Genomic DNA, 15,338 nt, shown 5'->3' with positions numbered 1-15,338 from the left:
AACAGTTGACTGATCTGTTCCCCCTGTGCAAGTGGATAATTCGACTACACCGCCAGAAGTACAGTTTATTTTGGCCAAGCTGCGCTAATAAGCAAAGGCAATGCAAGACATTGTTTAAAGCATGCGTTTCACTTTCAGTTGTCCCCCTCCCTTCCTTCCTTCTTGACCCTGCCATGTTCGGAACAGTGTGGGCGAAGATACCATAGGAATTCCCTTTTCCAAAAAAATCCCTCTATTTACAATGATGTGTTTGCCTCTACTCCGCTAAATACAGGATCTCAAATGGAACAGAATTGTAACACTGCATTTCGAACACAACGCTAGCAGTGCGAGTTCAGCTCATAATACTGCGAGCTAGAAGAGCGAATCCTTTATCTTTTCTTGCATGCTGCAAATAGCGGCAAACGAGCTCACAGCGACTTGTGCGAAGTGACCGTACGTGTGCATATCTCAGTAGAAGGCGCTGGTAAAGTGAAGCTGATGAGGCATAGGAACGTTTGATGTTTTGAAGGAGATAGTGTCCAGTGAATAGGTATAATAAAAATTAATTACGTTACAGATTTATTTGGGTGTGCACGTGCGAATATGAAGAAGCCACTACTGCTTCAAGGAAGGGATAAAGGCATTGGATCGTCACTGGAATAAATGTAGTGATCTTAAGAAAATTATATTGAAAAATAATAATTTTGAAATTATAAATTCGTTCTTGGTTAGGCCAAGAACGTTTCAGACCATCCTCGTACACTGAAAAAACTTATTGGTTTGAATAAACAAAAATGTTTGGTTAGCCTTTTTTGGTAGCCATAAACAAATATGTTGGTAATTTTGACCTAATTATTCAGAAATGTGTACAAATACTAAAAGAATCTGGTTCTGGTGAACATTCATTCGTCACCTATTTAACCAAATGGAATATAGGGGGTGTATTCTCGATCTTGGCCAGTGGATGTGATGTGATCAGCACAATACTCCAGCAATCCTTACCATTCAGGGTGGCCCCTGGGTACCTACTGGGTAGTGACACTGTGAATGTTGTCACGTTATGCCTGAAAAATTCCCACCCGAGATCCGTCCATTCTGGGATTCAAAACCACATTTTTTGTAGAGCACTCAAGATATCCTACTGCAGCTCTCACAAACTTCTATGTTCCATCCTCTTCCAATATTTCTACACTGTGTAGCCAAACATCACTGAACACCTATTGCTGTTGGTTCGGAAGGTACCAGAATGTCAAACCTCCCTTTGCAGTTATTACAGCTTTTAACCTTCTGGGTAGGCTCTCCATTAAGTTCTGGTAACCTGCAAGCAGAATTTGTTTCCATTCTTCCTGTAGTATGGTGAATAGTTGATGTGTGTTTGTTGGTCAAGTGGGTCTGCCATCCCAGCTCAATGTTCAATTGAATTCACTTTTACCTGATTTTCTATTCAACCACAAATGCCACTCACCAGGCATCTGCTAGATCCACACACATCCATCCAAATACCAGATCACGTACTGTGACTGATCACTCCGTAAGACCTTCTTCCACTGCTCCATAGTCCAATGATAGTGTTGTTCACACCACTCCAAAACACACCAATGGCTTCCTAGCAGGTGAGCCACCATGAAAACCAAGTTCTATCACCTCCCAGCAGATAGTTCTGTCACTCGCCTCTGTACCTGAGCTGTGATGAAAATCTTCTGGAATCGTTTAACGATTGGTTCATACAGTGATTCAGAGCTTGTTAGTGTCTTTGATCTATCCGAGGATAGGGCTACATTTAATTCCTGACAAATCTCTGATGGAATGTCTGGAATTATGGGCTATAGTGTATATAACATACTATTACAGTATGTACAGAATTTCACTGTATAGCATTCCCAAACTTCATGAAGCAGAGAACTTCTTGTTCGCATTTTGCACATTGAGGTCTTGTTTTGATACTAAAAGCCTCAAACAGCTACATTTGCATCCTTTGTTTATTCAACCATGTAGCATAGATTAATCTTTACTGCCACAATTTATATTTTCTGGCTGAACACAGTAAAAATGAATACTGAAACAATATATTGGCAGAGTGAATTCAAAGGATTTAATCCCTCACCTTGAAATCATACATGCACTAGCATCCATGCATATGTTGAATATACATATCACCTTACATTTTCTGCATTAAAGACTGATTTCGTAAGTTTGGCCCTCATGTATTCACAATCGATCTAGTGACCCTTGCATTGGTTGACAAGTCTACCAGAGTATACTAAAAATGTTAAGTCTTCCAACAGAAAATAAAATTATCACTGGCAACCGTGATTCTGTGCTGAATAGCTGTACATACACACACATGATAGAAAATAGCATTTTTGAGGACTCGCACCATAAAGAGACCTGAATGAGTAAAACATTAGCAAGAAAATTTGTCCACCTGGATGTCCTATATATGTGACACCTTGGACGTATATTCAAATATCAGTTTCCATGTAACATTATCATCTCAGACATATGGTGCCTATCTTGATTACACAACATAAATGTAGTTCAAATTATATAGTGATGTATAATAATAAAAAACAAGTTTCAGAGAAAAATATAAAAATATTTATTACACAATTTAAATACATATATATACAAATGAGACAAATTATACATCAAGCAGTAGAAGAAGGTTGGTAATAAGTTGGTGGGTAATACTGAGACGACGACGACGGAGGAGCTTGATATTGGTGACTGTACGGTGGATATGACGATGATGTGCTACTTGCTGCCCCAAGAGGCAGCTGGGGTTTCACCTGTGCTTTGCTGGGCGTTATGTACGATGGAGGATATGCAGACGATGTGGAATACGGGAAGTGAAAGGGAGTCACTTCAGTCTTTGATGGCAGGGTTTCACATTTCTCACTTTTCCCATTGCTCGTTGAAGGCAGCTTTGTGTCAGTCTTGGTCCTTGGAGGTAACACTGGAAAGTTCAACAATGGAACAACTGTTACAGAACTGTAAAAAGCAACGTATCTGTATTGTTTCCATCATCCCACACCCAACAAGAAAGCTGATCATCTGAAACCTATTACAATAGGACACTATTCGTGAAATCATAAACAAGTGCTTACACTATCTATATAGATTCACAAGATGAAACGACTCTCCAATATGAAGAAATTCTTGATACAATATTCCCAATCTTCATGTGGTTTGTTATTGCAATAGCATAGATATTTACAATTTTGTAGTAATATAAGTTTACTATCAGAGCAATATGAAAAAGACAATGTGGGAAATCACAAAATATATACATTTTGTCATGATGTTCGAACACAGTCTGCTCTATTACCATGCAATTCCTTCCTTTCTATTCAAATTGTTCTTGATACATTCTTGGGTATGGCGTTCAACATTTTTGATGCCACAAATGTCAGCAAGGGTGTATATATACTTTGTGGGAAATGAAATGTGAAAATCCCTCTTGCACAGTAGTACTTGTAGCCAAAAACCATCAGATTTAGTAATTTTATATGTGAGGCTCCATGTATGCAGTAGTTGTCTGCCAAACAAATTAAAAATATTTGTATTATTTATGAAAGGTAGGATGTCCTCACAGCTTTGAATACAAAGCATGAACTATATAAAAATATTATGGCATTGATACACATTCACTCACTCTCACCAGAGTACACTACCCTGCATGTAGTAATATTTCAATCAATATTTCTTCTTTTCTATTTTCACTAATTTTACGTAACTTTCCAACCTTTTGGGTTAATTGTAACGATGAGGATGAATGATGAACTGGAATCTTTGACCAGGGTTTGAACCTGGGATCTCTGGTTTCACAGCATGTTACGCTCATTGGCCGCTCTGCTAATATGCTCATGCCCATGAAAGACTGGAATCAAATACTAATCCTAAACGTTTTATCCCTTCAGTGTGTTGCATGGCATAGTCATCACATTAATTATCATTATCTTACAGAAACTGACTGACTGATTGAATTACATGTTTTCAGTGCATCCATGTCCACTTTGCACCCTTCAATATGCAAGGAGAAACATCCCCTTATTTAAAATCCTTACTTCAGTTAAAACGGGGTGTGAAAAGCTCCTTAAGAAAGGTTAAACGTAAAAGGCTGTAAAGGGACCTTCACAGGACGAACACAACACATTAAAAAGATAAGGACACACTAAAAAAAAACTTCCTCATAGACAGTGGAAGAAAAGAGACCTGCTCTTCTCAAAAAGTAAAAAACATTTGCTAAAATGCTGTTATCTCCAAACAGAGGTGATACATTGTTGGGGAGAGTTAAAACACTGAAGTGAATATGTTATTTTGTTATCAGAAAAATCGTGTGTATTTGTTAAATATAAAATATTTTAATTGCTACTTAATATACTTAATTGTATTTATTCATTGTTTGACGTGTACAGTTCCTTGCGTAAAAAAAATGGAAGTTGAGTGAGAATTTACAATTATATTACCCTTACTGAAAGAAAATAAACTGTCCTGTTCATTTCTTTTCTAACATGGTTCACTGTGTCTGCTACATATTGTAAAGTTCCTGCTTTGCACGCAACACTGACATAAGTCTTCTGTTCTGTTTTTTCACCATTTAAGGTTCATTAATCATTTTAACAATGTATGCTCTACTTCATAGTTGAAAAATAGAAGCAACAGTGATAATGGTGGTCAGAATATTTATGAATGTCTAGATATCATAGGTTTTGAATTTGTAGGTGCTGTAATTCACGACACCAAAAAATCCCCAGAATTCATCAGAATTCATGCAATTCCTGGTCAGTAGACACCCTCAACTGATACAGAATATTATGCACAGATATAACAAGTTAACTTCAAGACTTTGATTTGTGAAAGTTTAGTCTAATAAAAGCTTTCTGAGTATTGTGCTTGTTTTCCTTGTGACTTTACTCTTCTGAACTTGAAGTGTAGTATGATCGAATAGCAAATTCAACATTAACAAATACAATGGTATAATAGATCCACTTACTTGCAGGCACGGGAGAGTGCTGTTGTATTAATGGAGAAGCCAGTGGTAGAGAGTCCTTCTTTGCAGCCGCTGCTAGCACAGTCTTATTTAATGGAGGGGAGTCAGGACATGGATTCTGTTGCGGAGGCTGGGAATACAGGTCTAGAACTTGATGGCATATATCTGTAAGAGGAAACATTAAATTGGCATGGCTTTCTTATATGTTTCAACAGCTTAGAATACAGCCCCTGGCCATATTATTAGATGCACCACAATTTTTTTTTGAAAATAATAGTTTTGAAGGGGAAAATTATACAAAATTCACCATTAGTTATCTGAAAAATTTCCTGTACGTTATTTGAACCCTGGCAAATACGAGTAATACCCCCCCCAGGGCGGGCCTCAGCTACTGGGTGGGTCGCAGGTGGCGGATAGCGAATGGCCATCAGATATGATGGTTAGCTGCGAATAACCAAATAAGCAGTCCCGGACCGAGGCGGCAGTGCTATCAGGGTCTGGAGGGAGTGATCTGTGGCAGGATCACACCCATTAAAACCCAGAAATGCCCAAAGACAGCACTGTGACATGGTGAAGAAGTGCCGCCATTAAATAAGCACAGCCCCTGCTGCCTTGCAGGGAGGGGAGGGATCCCCAAAGGCTAAGGGAAGGATACCCTGACAGAAAACCAAGGGGTAGGAAGGGCTCCGAAGGCAAAGCAACACCAACCTACCTAGGGGAGTAAACCCTAAATAAATCCTGGTCCTCCAGGTTGAGGGTTGGGCGTAGGGTTAACTCCCCTACCCCATCAAAAGAACTTGTTACGGATACCACAAGATTGCCTCGGAGGAGATCGGATAATTTGTTGACGACCCGGCGAAAGAAAAGGTTAATGAGAAGGAAAACCGATATAATGCTTGCAACCTGGAATGTAAGAACATTGAAGAGACCAGGAAAGCTGAGAGAAATAAGAGAAGAAATAGAAAAACATGGAGTGAAAGTGTTAGCATTACAAGAAACACGCTGGAAAGGACAAGGAATGATAACATCTGGAAAACATATACTGATGTATAGTGGAGGAGAAACTGGTAATAATGGTACAGGTTTCCTAATCCAAAAGTCTATTAAACCAAGTATTATTAACTTTACAGCAATTAATGATAGGATGTGCTCAGTCAGAGTTAGAGCAAAATTCTTCAATATCACAATGTTTTGTGTGTATTCCCGCACAGAAGAAGCAGAGGAGGAGGAGAAAGATGCTTTTTACTCAAAATTAGAAGAAGAAATAAATCATGTAAAAAGACACGATGTAAAAATCATATTAGGGGACTTAAACGCCAAAATAGGAAGAGAAGAGATGTACAGAAACATAATTGGCAAAGAAAGCCTGCATGAAGTAAGCAATGATAACGGAATGAGATTGATAGACTTTGCAAGCAGTAAGGAAATGGTAATTAAAAGTACTTGGCTTCCACGAAAGGACATAAAAAAGGAGACCTGGCTGTCTCCAGACGGCCGCACAAAAAACCAAATAGATCATGTTATAATAGACAGGAGACATGGCACAGATATTATGGAGATCAGTAGTTGTAGAGGTGCTGATGGTGACACAGACCACCATCTAGTGAGAATCAAGTATAGACAGAAAATTGATGTGAAAAGATCAAAAAAGGAAAGTAAGAACATGAAACATAATGTAGAGGAACTCAGGAATACCAGAGTAAGAGAGGAATACCAAGAAAAACTTATGGAGGCACTAGAAACCAAAAAGGATATATGGGAGAAAGGAGAACTAGAATGTAAGTGGGAAATACTAAAAACAGTAATAGGTAAGGCAGCAGAGGATACATTGGGAAAGAAACAAAACAAGAAGAGAGAACAGTGGTTTGATGAAGAATGCTCAATATTAATACAGGAGAGAAACGATGCCAGAAAAAGGATGTTTCAACGGAGAACAAGACAAGTAGTGGAAGAATATAGAGAAAAGAGGAGAGAAGCAGATAAGACATGTAGAGCTAAGAAAAGACAGTTTGAGAGAAATAAAATACAAGAGTTAGATGAAATGAAAGATAGAAGTGAGATACGAAAGTTTTATGAGAGAACAAGAGATCTGAAGAAAGGATACCAACCCCGAGCAGTTTTCTACAAGGATAAAGAAGGAAACCTCATTGGAGACAAAAGAAAGATGATGGAAAGATGGCAGGAGTATTTCTGTGAATTACTTAACGGAACCAATGAGGAGGATAAAGAAGAGGGGAAAAGTGATGAAGAGGAAGAAATAAGTGAGGAAGAGGAGGAAGAGATAATACCAACTTTAAAGGAAGTAAAAGATGCAATAAAGTCTCTAAAGAATAATAAAGCGCCAGGAGAAGATGGCATAGAATCGGAGCTGTTGAAATATGGTGGAGAAGGAGTGAAGAAGGCCATATATGAAGTGATAGAAGAAGTTTGGATAAAAGAAGAAATGCTCAGAGATTGGACAGTAGGAATAATATGCCCGATACATAAGAAAGGGGATAAAGCTAAGTGTGAAAACTACCGTGGAATAACGCTACTGGATGGAACTTATAAAGTATTTGGTAAAAGTTTAGCAACACGATTGGAAGATTGGATGGAAAGAATCATGGGAGATTACCAAGCAGGATCTAGTAAAACTCGCTCCACGATGTACCAGATATTTTTACTGCATCAAGTGTTGGAGAAGTTCTATGAGTATAAAAAAGAACTTCACCAACTATATGTCGATTTTAAACAAGCATATGACAGCTTGGAAAGAAATAAGATCTACAGTATAATGAAAGAGTTTGGGATTCCAAGTAAATTGATAAGACTGACAAAAATGACAATGAAAACAACGGAATGTAAAGTCAGAGTAGAACAGGAAATGACAAACATGTTTAAAGTAGAGAAAGAACTGAGACAGGGAGATTTACTTTCTACAATACTATTTAATTTAGCATTGGAAAAAGTAATCCGACAACTACCAATCAACCCAGGAGGAACAATATTAAATAGACTAACGCAAATAGTAGCATATGCAGATGATGTAGCTTTAATAGCAAGGAATAAGCAAGCTATGGAAGAGAGTTATCAAGTATTAGAAGAGAAAGCTCAAGAACTAGGATTGGAAGTGAATAAAACAAAATATATGAAGATGGGAAATCCAGAAAGAGGCAGAAGAGAACCTTACATAAGAATAAATGGAAAAGAATATGAAAGGGTGGAAGCCTTTAAATATTTGGGCTCAATAATAACAGCAGATAACAAGACAGCTACAGAAATACAGGAAAGGATAACAAGTGGAAATCGATGCTACTTTTCTTTGCAAAATGTGTTTAAATCTAAGAATGTTAGTAGGAACACAAAAATTAAAATATATACAACAATATTAAGACCCATAGTAATGTATGGTTCAGAAAGTTGGGTGATGTCGGTAAGAGAGATAGATTGGTTGTTAAGGTGGGAAAGGAAAATACTGAGAAGGATATTTGGAGCGGTAAGAGATAAAGAGGGATGGAGAATGAGAACAAATATGGAAGTACAGGAATTATTTAACCAGCCAGATATTGTAGTGAAGATCAAACAGGGTAGAATACGATGGGCTGGGCATGTTCAGAGGATGGAAGAAGCACGGGTTGTCAAGAAAATATTCAATGGAAAACCGGAAGGGAGAAGGAGAAGAGGTAGGCCCAGGAAAAGATGGATAGAGGATGTGGAAGAGGACCTAAGAAGATTAGGAGTTAAAGGATGGAGAAGAAAAGCAGAGGATCGAGATGAATGGAGAGAGAGGTAGTCAGGAAGGCCAAGGACCTACATAGACTGTAGCGCCGACCAGTAAGTAAGTATCTGAAAAATTTCCTGTACGTTATTTGAACCCTGGCAAATACGAGTAATACGTACAAATGCACTTTCTTGCACAACATTGATAACAATAATTGTAATAGTAATAATAATACATAGTAATGTAATTCGACACAGTGGACAATTTTAACAGTTCGCTTCCTTTTTACATTTAAAATGTTGCAATAGGGTTCTTTGTGGCTGTTCTTTGATTATTGTAATGAACAATATGAAAAGAGGAGGTACTTTTGTTACAAACAATACCGCTAACACCAAATGTCTTTGTTGTTGAACGAACATGCCGCAGTTCAATTCAAGCTGAGTTGAGAGGAGGACGTCTTGCGAATAGTGAATCGTATTTGTGCTAAATTTTGTAGTGATGTTGCTTTTGTACTGTCAGTATATATTTTTTAATTTAATTATTAACATCAGGGAGTCATGGGTGAAAAAAGTGACTTGACACCGAGAAAGATGGCTGAAATTAAGACACTAATAAAGACAAAAATGTTCTCTAATCGTGAGATTTCTCGACGATCTGATGTGTCTGAAGCATCGGTGAGGCGAATAAAGAAGAAAATTGAATATGGTGGACAGTGTGAACCACAAAAATAGGACAGATGTGGACGTAAAACTATTTTTATTCCAAGATCCTTACGCTGTTTGAAGAACATTTGCCTCACGAATAGATTTGCGAGTAGAAAGGAACTTAAAGATAAACTTAAAAAGAGTGGTGTTCGTGCATCAGTAAGGCGTAGGCTCTCTGATATGAACCTGAAGGCATTCAGACCTGCTAACAAGCCAAAAATTAACCCCTGCTATGATTCGTAAACGTTTTCGTTCGGCAAAAGCTCACAAAGAAAAAGATTTGAACTTTTGTAGATCTGTTTGCTTTAGTGACGAGTGCACGTTTGAAATCTTGGGGAATAACTCTCAGTTTGTGAGAAGACATCCAGGTGAAAAATACAATCCAGATTGTGTTGTGCAGACTGTCAAACATCCGATAAAAGTTATGATTTGGTCAGTCATTAGTGGCAAAGGTACAGGACGTCTGTATTTGGTTCAAGGAACAATGAGGCAGGAACAGTATAGGGAAGTGCTTAGAAGAAATTTGCTACCTCAAGTAAGAGAATGGTTCCCAAATGGAGAACCGTTTGTATTCATGCAGGATGGAGCCTCATGCCATACCGCAAAATCAATAAAACAGTTTCTACAGAGTGAAAATGTCCCTCTCTTGCCCTGGCCGGGAAACTCTCCAGATATGAACCCAATTGAAAATGTTTGGTACCTAGTGAAAAAAGAAGTGGCAAAGCAAACAATTACGACGAGAATTGGCCTAATTGAAAAAATAATTCAAGTGTGTAATCACCATCCTCATATGAAGGAGACAGTACAAGCATGCATTGATAGTATGCCAAGACGAATCGAAGCACTGATAAAGACCAAAGGCAGCTCAACCAAATATTAAAATTGACTTTCAGTCATATGTACATATTATATAGGTAATATTCAAGAAACACAGTAAGAAATTATATTTGTAACTATCAATGTATCAAGTAATTGTTGTTTCATGTTAAGGTTCAAATGTAATCAATGTAATTTTTCATGTAATAAAATATAAATGACAGAAATAGAGAATAACAAAAAAAATTAGACGAGATATTAACATCCTTAAAATTTTGCATAACATTTGGAGGTGCGTCTAATAATTTGGCCAGGGGCTGTATACGTAAACATATTAGTCATGCATGTTAATTTTGGAAATGCGAATTGTGACTTGAGTTTTCTTTCTACCACTACAGTGAAACCATGATTATACCTTTTCTAGTGGACTAGCTAAACAACTTAAAATGCACGAAAATATAAAATGAAGACAACATATTTAATTGAACTGGGGCTGAACAAGTTTTACAAGGTGCATTTCAAAAGAAAGGGCCGATTATTTGTGAAAAGTAACTGGCAACAGTGATCGGATCACACTTGTGCATTAACATCAACTGGTCCATTGATGACTCAGCAATCATATTTTCGCTAGTCAACTGTTGGTCATCATTTGAGTTACAGCGTGTTAAAATGGCTGCATGATTACACAATCCCGCCAGTTGAGATACGGTCAGTGATTCGATTTCTTAATGCCAAAGGTCGTAATGCTGGCGAAATTTACCGAGAACCGTGTAGTGTATGGTCCAAGCGTAATAAGTGAAGGAGAATTACGACACTTGTGTCGTGCCTTCACACTCACCAAAGGCAAAAATGTTAAACCAAACTCCATCTGTAAGAAGTCAGGGCACCTGTTTTCTGGGACCAAAAAGGTGTCTTTTTGGTGAATTTCACAGAGCCGGAGTAATCAATAATATCAAAAGCGTACTGTGAAACACTATCAAAACTAAGATGTGCCATACAAAGCCGACGATGTGGAAGGTTGCACTCAAACTGTTCTTATCCATGTCAACGCTAGACCCCACATTGTTGGTCTCTCTCCAGACGATTCAGACGTTCGAATGAGAGCATTTTGATCACTCTCTGTATAGTCTGGACCTTGTACCTGGTGACCATCACCTCTTCCTGCACCTCAAAAAGTGGCTTGCATCTCAATGATTTGAAGAAACTTAGGTGTTGAAAATGTCAGTGTTGGATTGGCTGAACTCCAAAGCTGCGACTTCTATGCAGAGGGTATAAAAAAGCTTGTTCCACGGTACCAAAAGTGCTTGGAAAATAATGGTGACTATGTTGAAAAATGAAGCGCATAAGCACGTGTTTGTAACCACTAATACAGTGTTGCTACTTCTTTTCTTATTTCACATAATCAACCAGCCCTTTTTTTTTTAAATGCGGAACATAAAATGAGGAATCCAATGTAATTGTATTATCATTGCAAATAAATACATTTTCCCAATATCAATATTCACAGATGTCTACAGTGTGCATCCATGTAAATTTCATAAATGTCAAGGACATGCATCATAAGAAAAATATCCCAAGTGCTTAACTCACCTTCCAGCAAATCCATTGTTATGTCTTCTACAAACATATCCCACCATCTTAAGTGATGGGGCTGTCTACCAGTCCAGTCCACAACCTCAAATTTACTTAATTTCCCAGCGAGATACATCAGGGCTACGGCGATTATCTCTGGCTCCCATTGTAGAGACAATGTTGTGCACAGGCTGCGTGAGAGGGAAATGAACAAACATGTTAAAATATTTGGTTTGCACTTTTGTACCAATTCCCACATCATATAACACTATTGTATTGGATACACTGTTAACATCAATTCAACAAGTTAATGGGCAACTCTTAGTGCAAAATACATGAATATTAACAACACTTCTATTGACTTGTTCATGTTGGCATTTGTCAAAGTTTGTTTTGAGTTCATTTTATGCTGATAGGATAATCGGGACTGGACTACAGATTAAAGTGAGATTGAAATACAGCAACGTAATATCTTGGAATAGTTGATCGATGCTTAGTTCTGCAGCAGCAGTGGACAAATGCATATGGGCTACAACTAAGAAACGTGCAAATTTGTTAATTTTTATTCTCTATTTAGATCTGTATATTATATAAAATGTAAATTAAATATTTTATTATTATATTCCATAAACATTTCCTGTGTTGAAGCCACGCTGCTAAAAATGCTCAAAATTTGTCACCGCTAAATCTCCCTTAAATTCATGGCCGAAAGTTGGTTACCCTATCTACAGATCACGTTATTAGAAGAAATTACAATTGGAATCACAGATCTCTACACTAAACAACATTTAACGATGCTTCCTTACACTTATTGTCCCTTTCCTTGCATCCTATCTGTAGAGGCAAGCATATTTCGTTTTTGACGAAAACACGAAATGTGAAATAACACATTGTAATATTAATTTTTCATGTTTCCGAGAGGTGTGAGGTGCATTTTCCTACCCTGTTTTGTCACGAAATAATGCGAAATGAACTGCAAAATGCGAAATAGACTCAAACACGAAATTTAGAGTTTATTTACTAACGCGACACTTTCTGAAGTCACAATTATCCTGAGAGTTATGCAATTAACGGAAACTTGATTAATTCTGCTGTAAATATTTGCGAAGCAAAAATGGAGCCCTTTATACAGGAATAAACTTAATATTCTGGTAACTACATAAATGTGTTATTAGATGGGATATATTTATTTTGTGTAGTAAGTGCAGTTTTTAAATCAAATTTAGGATTATATTCACAATTTTAAGACCAAAATGTCATTTTATATACAGTTTTTCACCGCTATAACAGCAAAATTTTATTTTATTTACCGCTTTAGAACCCAAAATTGACTGTTTTTGTACCGAAATTTTGCTTTTCTATTTACCAAAAATATGTGCCTCTACCTATCAGCCATTCCATTTCTCAGGTGTAAATTGGCTACGTTAATTACGCAAATCAACCAGTAAGCACTTCATATCTAAGCCATACCTGCATAATCCTGAAGATAATAACAGAAAAAAAAGTTTTGGAAGGGCGGCAATACTTTAATCCAGCCCTCAATACATGTCACACATACTGAATTGTATTGTAGGCTCTTGCAAACATGTAACTTATGAAATCTAATCTGAACATATGTTATCAAGATATTATTACCTATCATTCACAAATGTCCATGCCATCTGGACCATCTTTTGAAGCTTGTTTTTGTCACCTGCAAAGCAAAAACAAGAACTCAAGAGTAACAGTCATCAGTTACAGAAAATATTATGACTATTTCTCAGCATATTTTTCACATAATTCCCATATAGTGAACCTATATTTCTATAAATAACCTGCAATTACATGAACAATTCTGACTTTTCCATGTTCTTATAGATGTAAAACAGGCCAGCCAATAATATGTTCGAATGTAACTATTTCACAAAGTAAACCAAATGTTGACTGCCACTTTCACTGTCTAAATATTGTGAATATTATGCCTTTCTGGGGCACAACGTGTATTTACAAAATATTTTAACTTGTACATCAATTTTGTTCATAAAATTTGATAAACCTGTTATTGTATATTAGAAAACAGTACAATAAATATTCCTTTTGAAATGTGTGAATTCTAGGAGTAACATTTTGTTCTAATTTCCCAGAATTTTATTTTTATTTTTATTTTCTTAAAATTTATTTCTCGGTAACTAGACCAAAATGTATATAGAATGCAAAAATAAGATTTATTGTATTAATTTGTAATATTTAACTGCATGAAACAGTCTTCATCAGGTGAGCATGAAAAGTTTGCACAATCTGGTGTTAACCTGGTTATCTTCAGCACACTTAATTGTGCATCCTGTTTTTTACATTCAAAATTTTGTTTAAATAACTAATGTTACATGCTGCAAATACGAACAACATAATGTTTTCTTTAAAAAAAATAATAATTTTACTGTATTTATATACTCTAATAAATCATGTTGGCACATGGCATGTAAGTTGTGCTTGGCTGAAAGTGGAAATTCTATTTCTTCGCACCAATCTTCTATAGTAAAAGAGAACATGGCTCGTTTTATGTTCTGAAGCCTGAATATTTTACTTTCAAAAAAAGTTAATATTTGGACCTTTTTATTGTGTTACATGTCACTGTTACATGGCAAAGTATAAATGCAAGAGTGAAAAATGTGCTGCCAAATTTTCATTTATACATAACTCTTGATGCACAAAGCAAATTTTTCCAAAATTTCCATATCTTCTTTCAAATATGATTACGTTGCAAATTTATTTGAATATTTTCATGTTTTCTCTGCCCAGGCAGGTAGTCGATTCAACAGATAATGCAGAAGGCTAATTCCTTGGTGAAAGTGCTTTTTCAGTCATCCATTTTGTTGGTGCGTAAATTTTTCTTATACAGATACGTAACTCAAATTTCAGTAACCCATGTTTTCAGCAAAAATGATAATAATAATAAATAAATCTAGCGGATAAAGTTTTGCTAATTTATTACAGGACTACAAGGTACGTGCAAGTATGTTGTCATTCTATTTCAGAAATCCTTATACTTTGATTGAACAATGTTGTGGAATTTCAAAAGGAGTGAATGACTCATAAAAGAGATGGCACTGAAGGCTTCGGGAAAAAACGAAAACAGGAAATCACTGAAAGTTTGGGTGGCTCTAAAACTAAAACCAGTTAAGTTATAGACACTGAATGTATTCAGTTTCATCAGAATCTGAGACCACAGGTAAATGATCCATCTGTGAAAGTGTCACATGGCATATTTGAGAAACTGTGACACACCTGGGTCCCAGAAATGTACCAACCGGAATGGTGATCAAATTCCAACCAATAATTTCGGACACAAAAACAATGCCGTAGTTTTCTAGTTCTACCCCCGGCACATAAATATAAGTCAAAAACTTGGTTGTAAGTATAATAAAAACAACTCGTATGAAAGTAAAACAGACCAATCACTAACCTTTTAAACACTTGGCATACTTGATGAGATAACTGTATGGGTGCTCAACCTGCAAGTCAAACTTTATTGTTTGGAGCAGAATTCGTTCAATGATCATAACCTCTTCCTGGAATGAAAGAAGGAGAAGAA

At 36.7% G+C, this 15,338-nt stretch overlaps 1 protein-coding gene across 1 annotated transcript in view; it reads right to left on the bottom strand.

The window, feature by feature from the left end:
* Positions 1-2,557: 2,557 nt before the first annotated feature.
* The window catches only part of LOC145991509 (cyclin-K-like), a 31,322-nt gene continuing 18,541 nt past the window's right edge, over positions 2,558-15,338 (bottom strand). Inside the window, exons 4-8 of the mRNA XM_083127528.1 lie at positions 15,210-15,315; positions 13,403-13,460; positions 11,786-11,958; positions 4,979-5,140; positions 2,558-2,938 (exon numbers count right to left, since the gene is read on the bottom strand). Of these exons, the coding sequence (XP_082983654.1) occupies positions 2,631-2,938; positions 4,979-5,140; positions 11,786-11,958; positions 13,403-13,460; positions 15,210-15,315 (807 nt within the window). The 3' untranslated portion in view covers positions 2,558-2,630. The remainder of the gene's footprint in view (positions 2,939-4,978; positions 5,141-11,785; positions 11,959-13,402; positions 13,461-15,209; positions 15,316-15,338) is intronic.

This window comes from Lepisma saccharinum, chromosome 8 (genome assembly GCF_977018435.1).
Source record: "Lepisma saccharinum chromosome 8, izLepSacc3.1, whole genome shotgun sequence".
Lineage (NCBI taxonomy): Eukaryota > Metazoa > Arthropoda > Insecta > Zygentoma > Lepismatidae > Lepisma > Lepisma saccharinum.
This window is presented reverse-complemented; position numbering and strand designations above follow the sequence as displayed.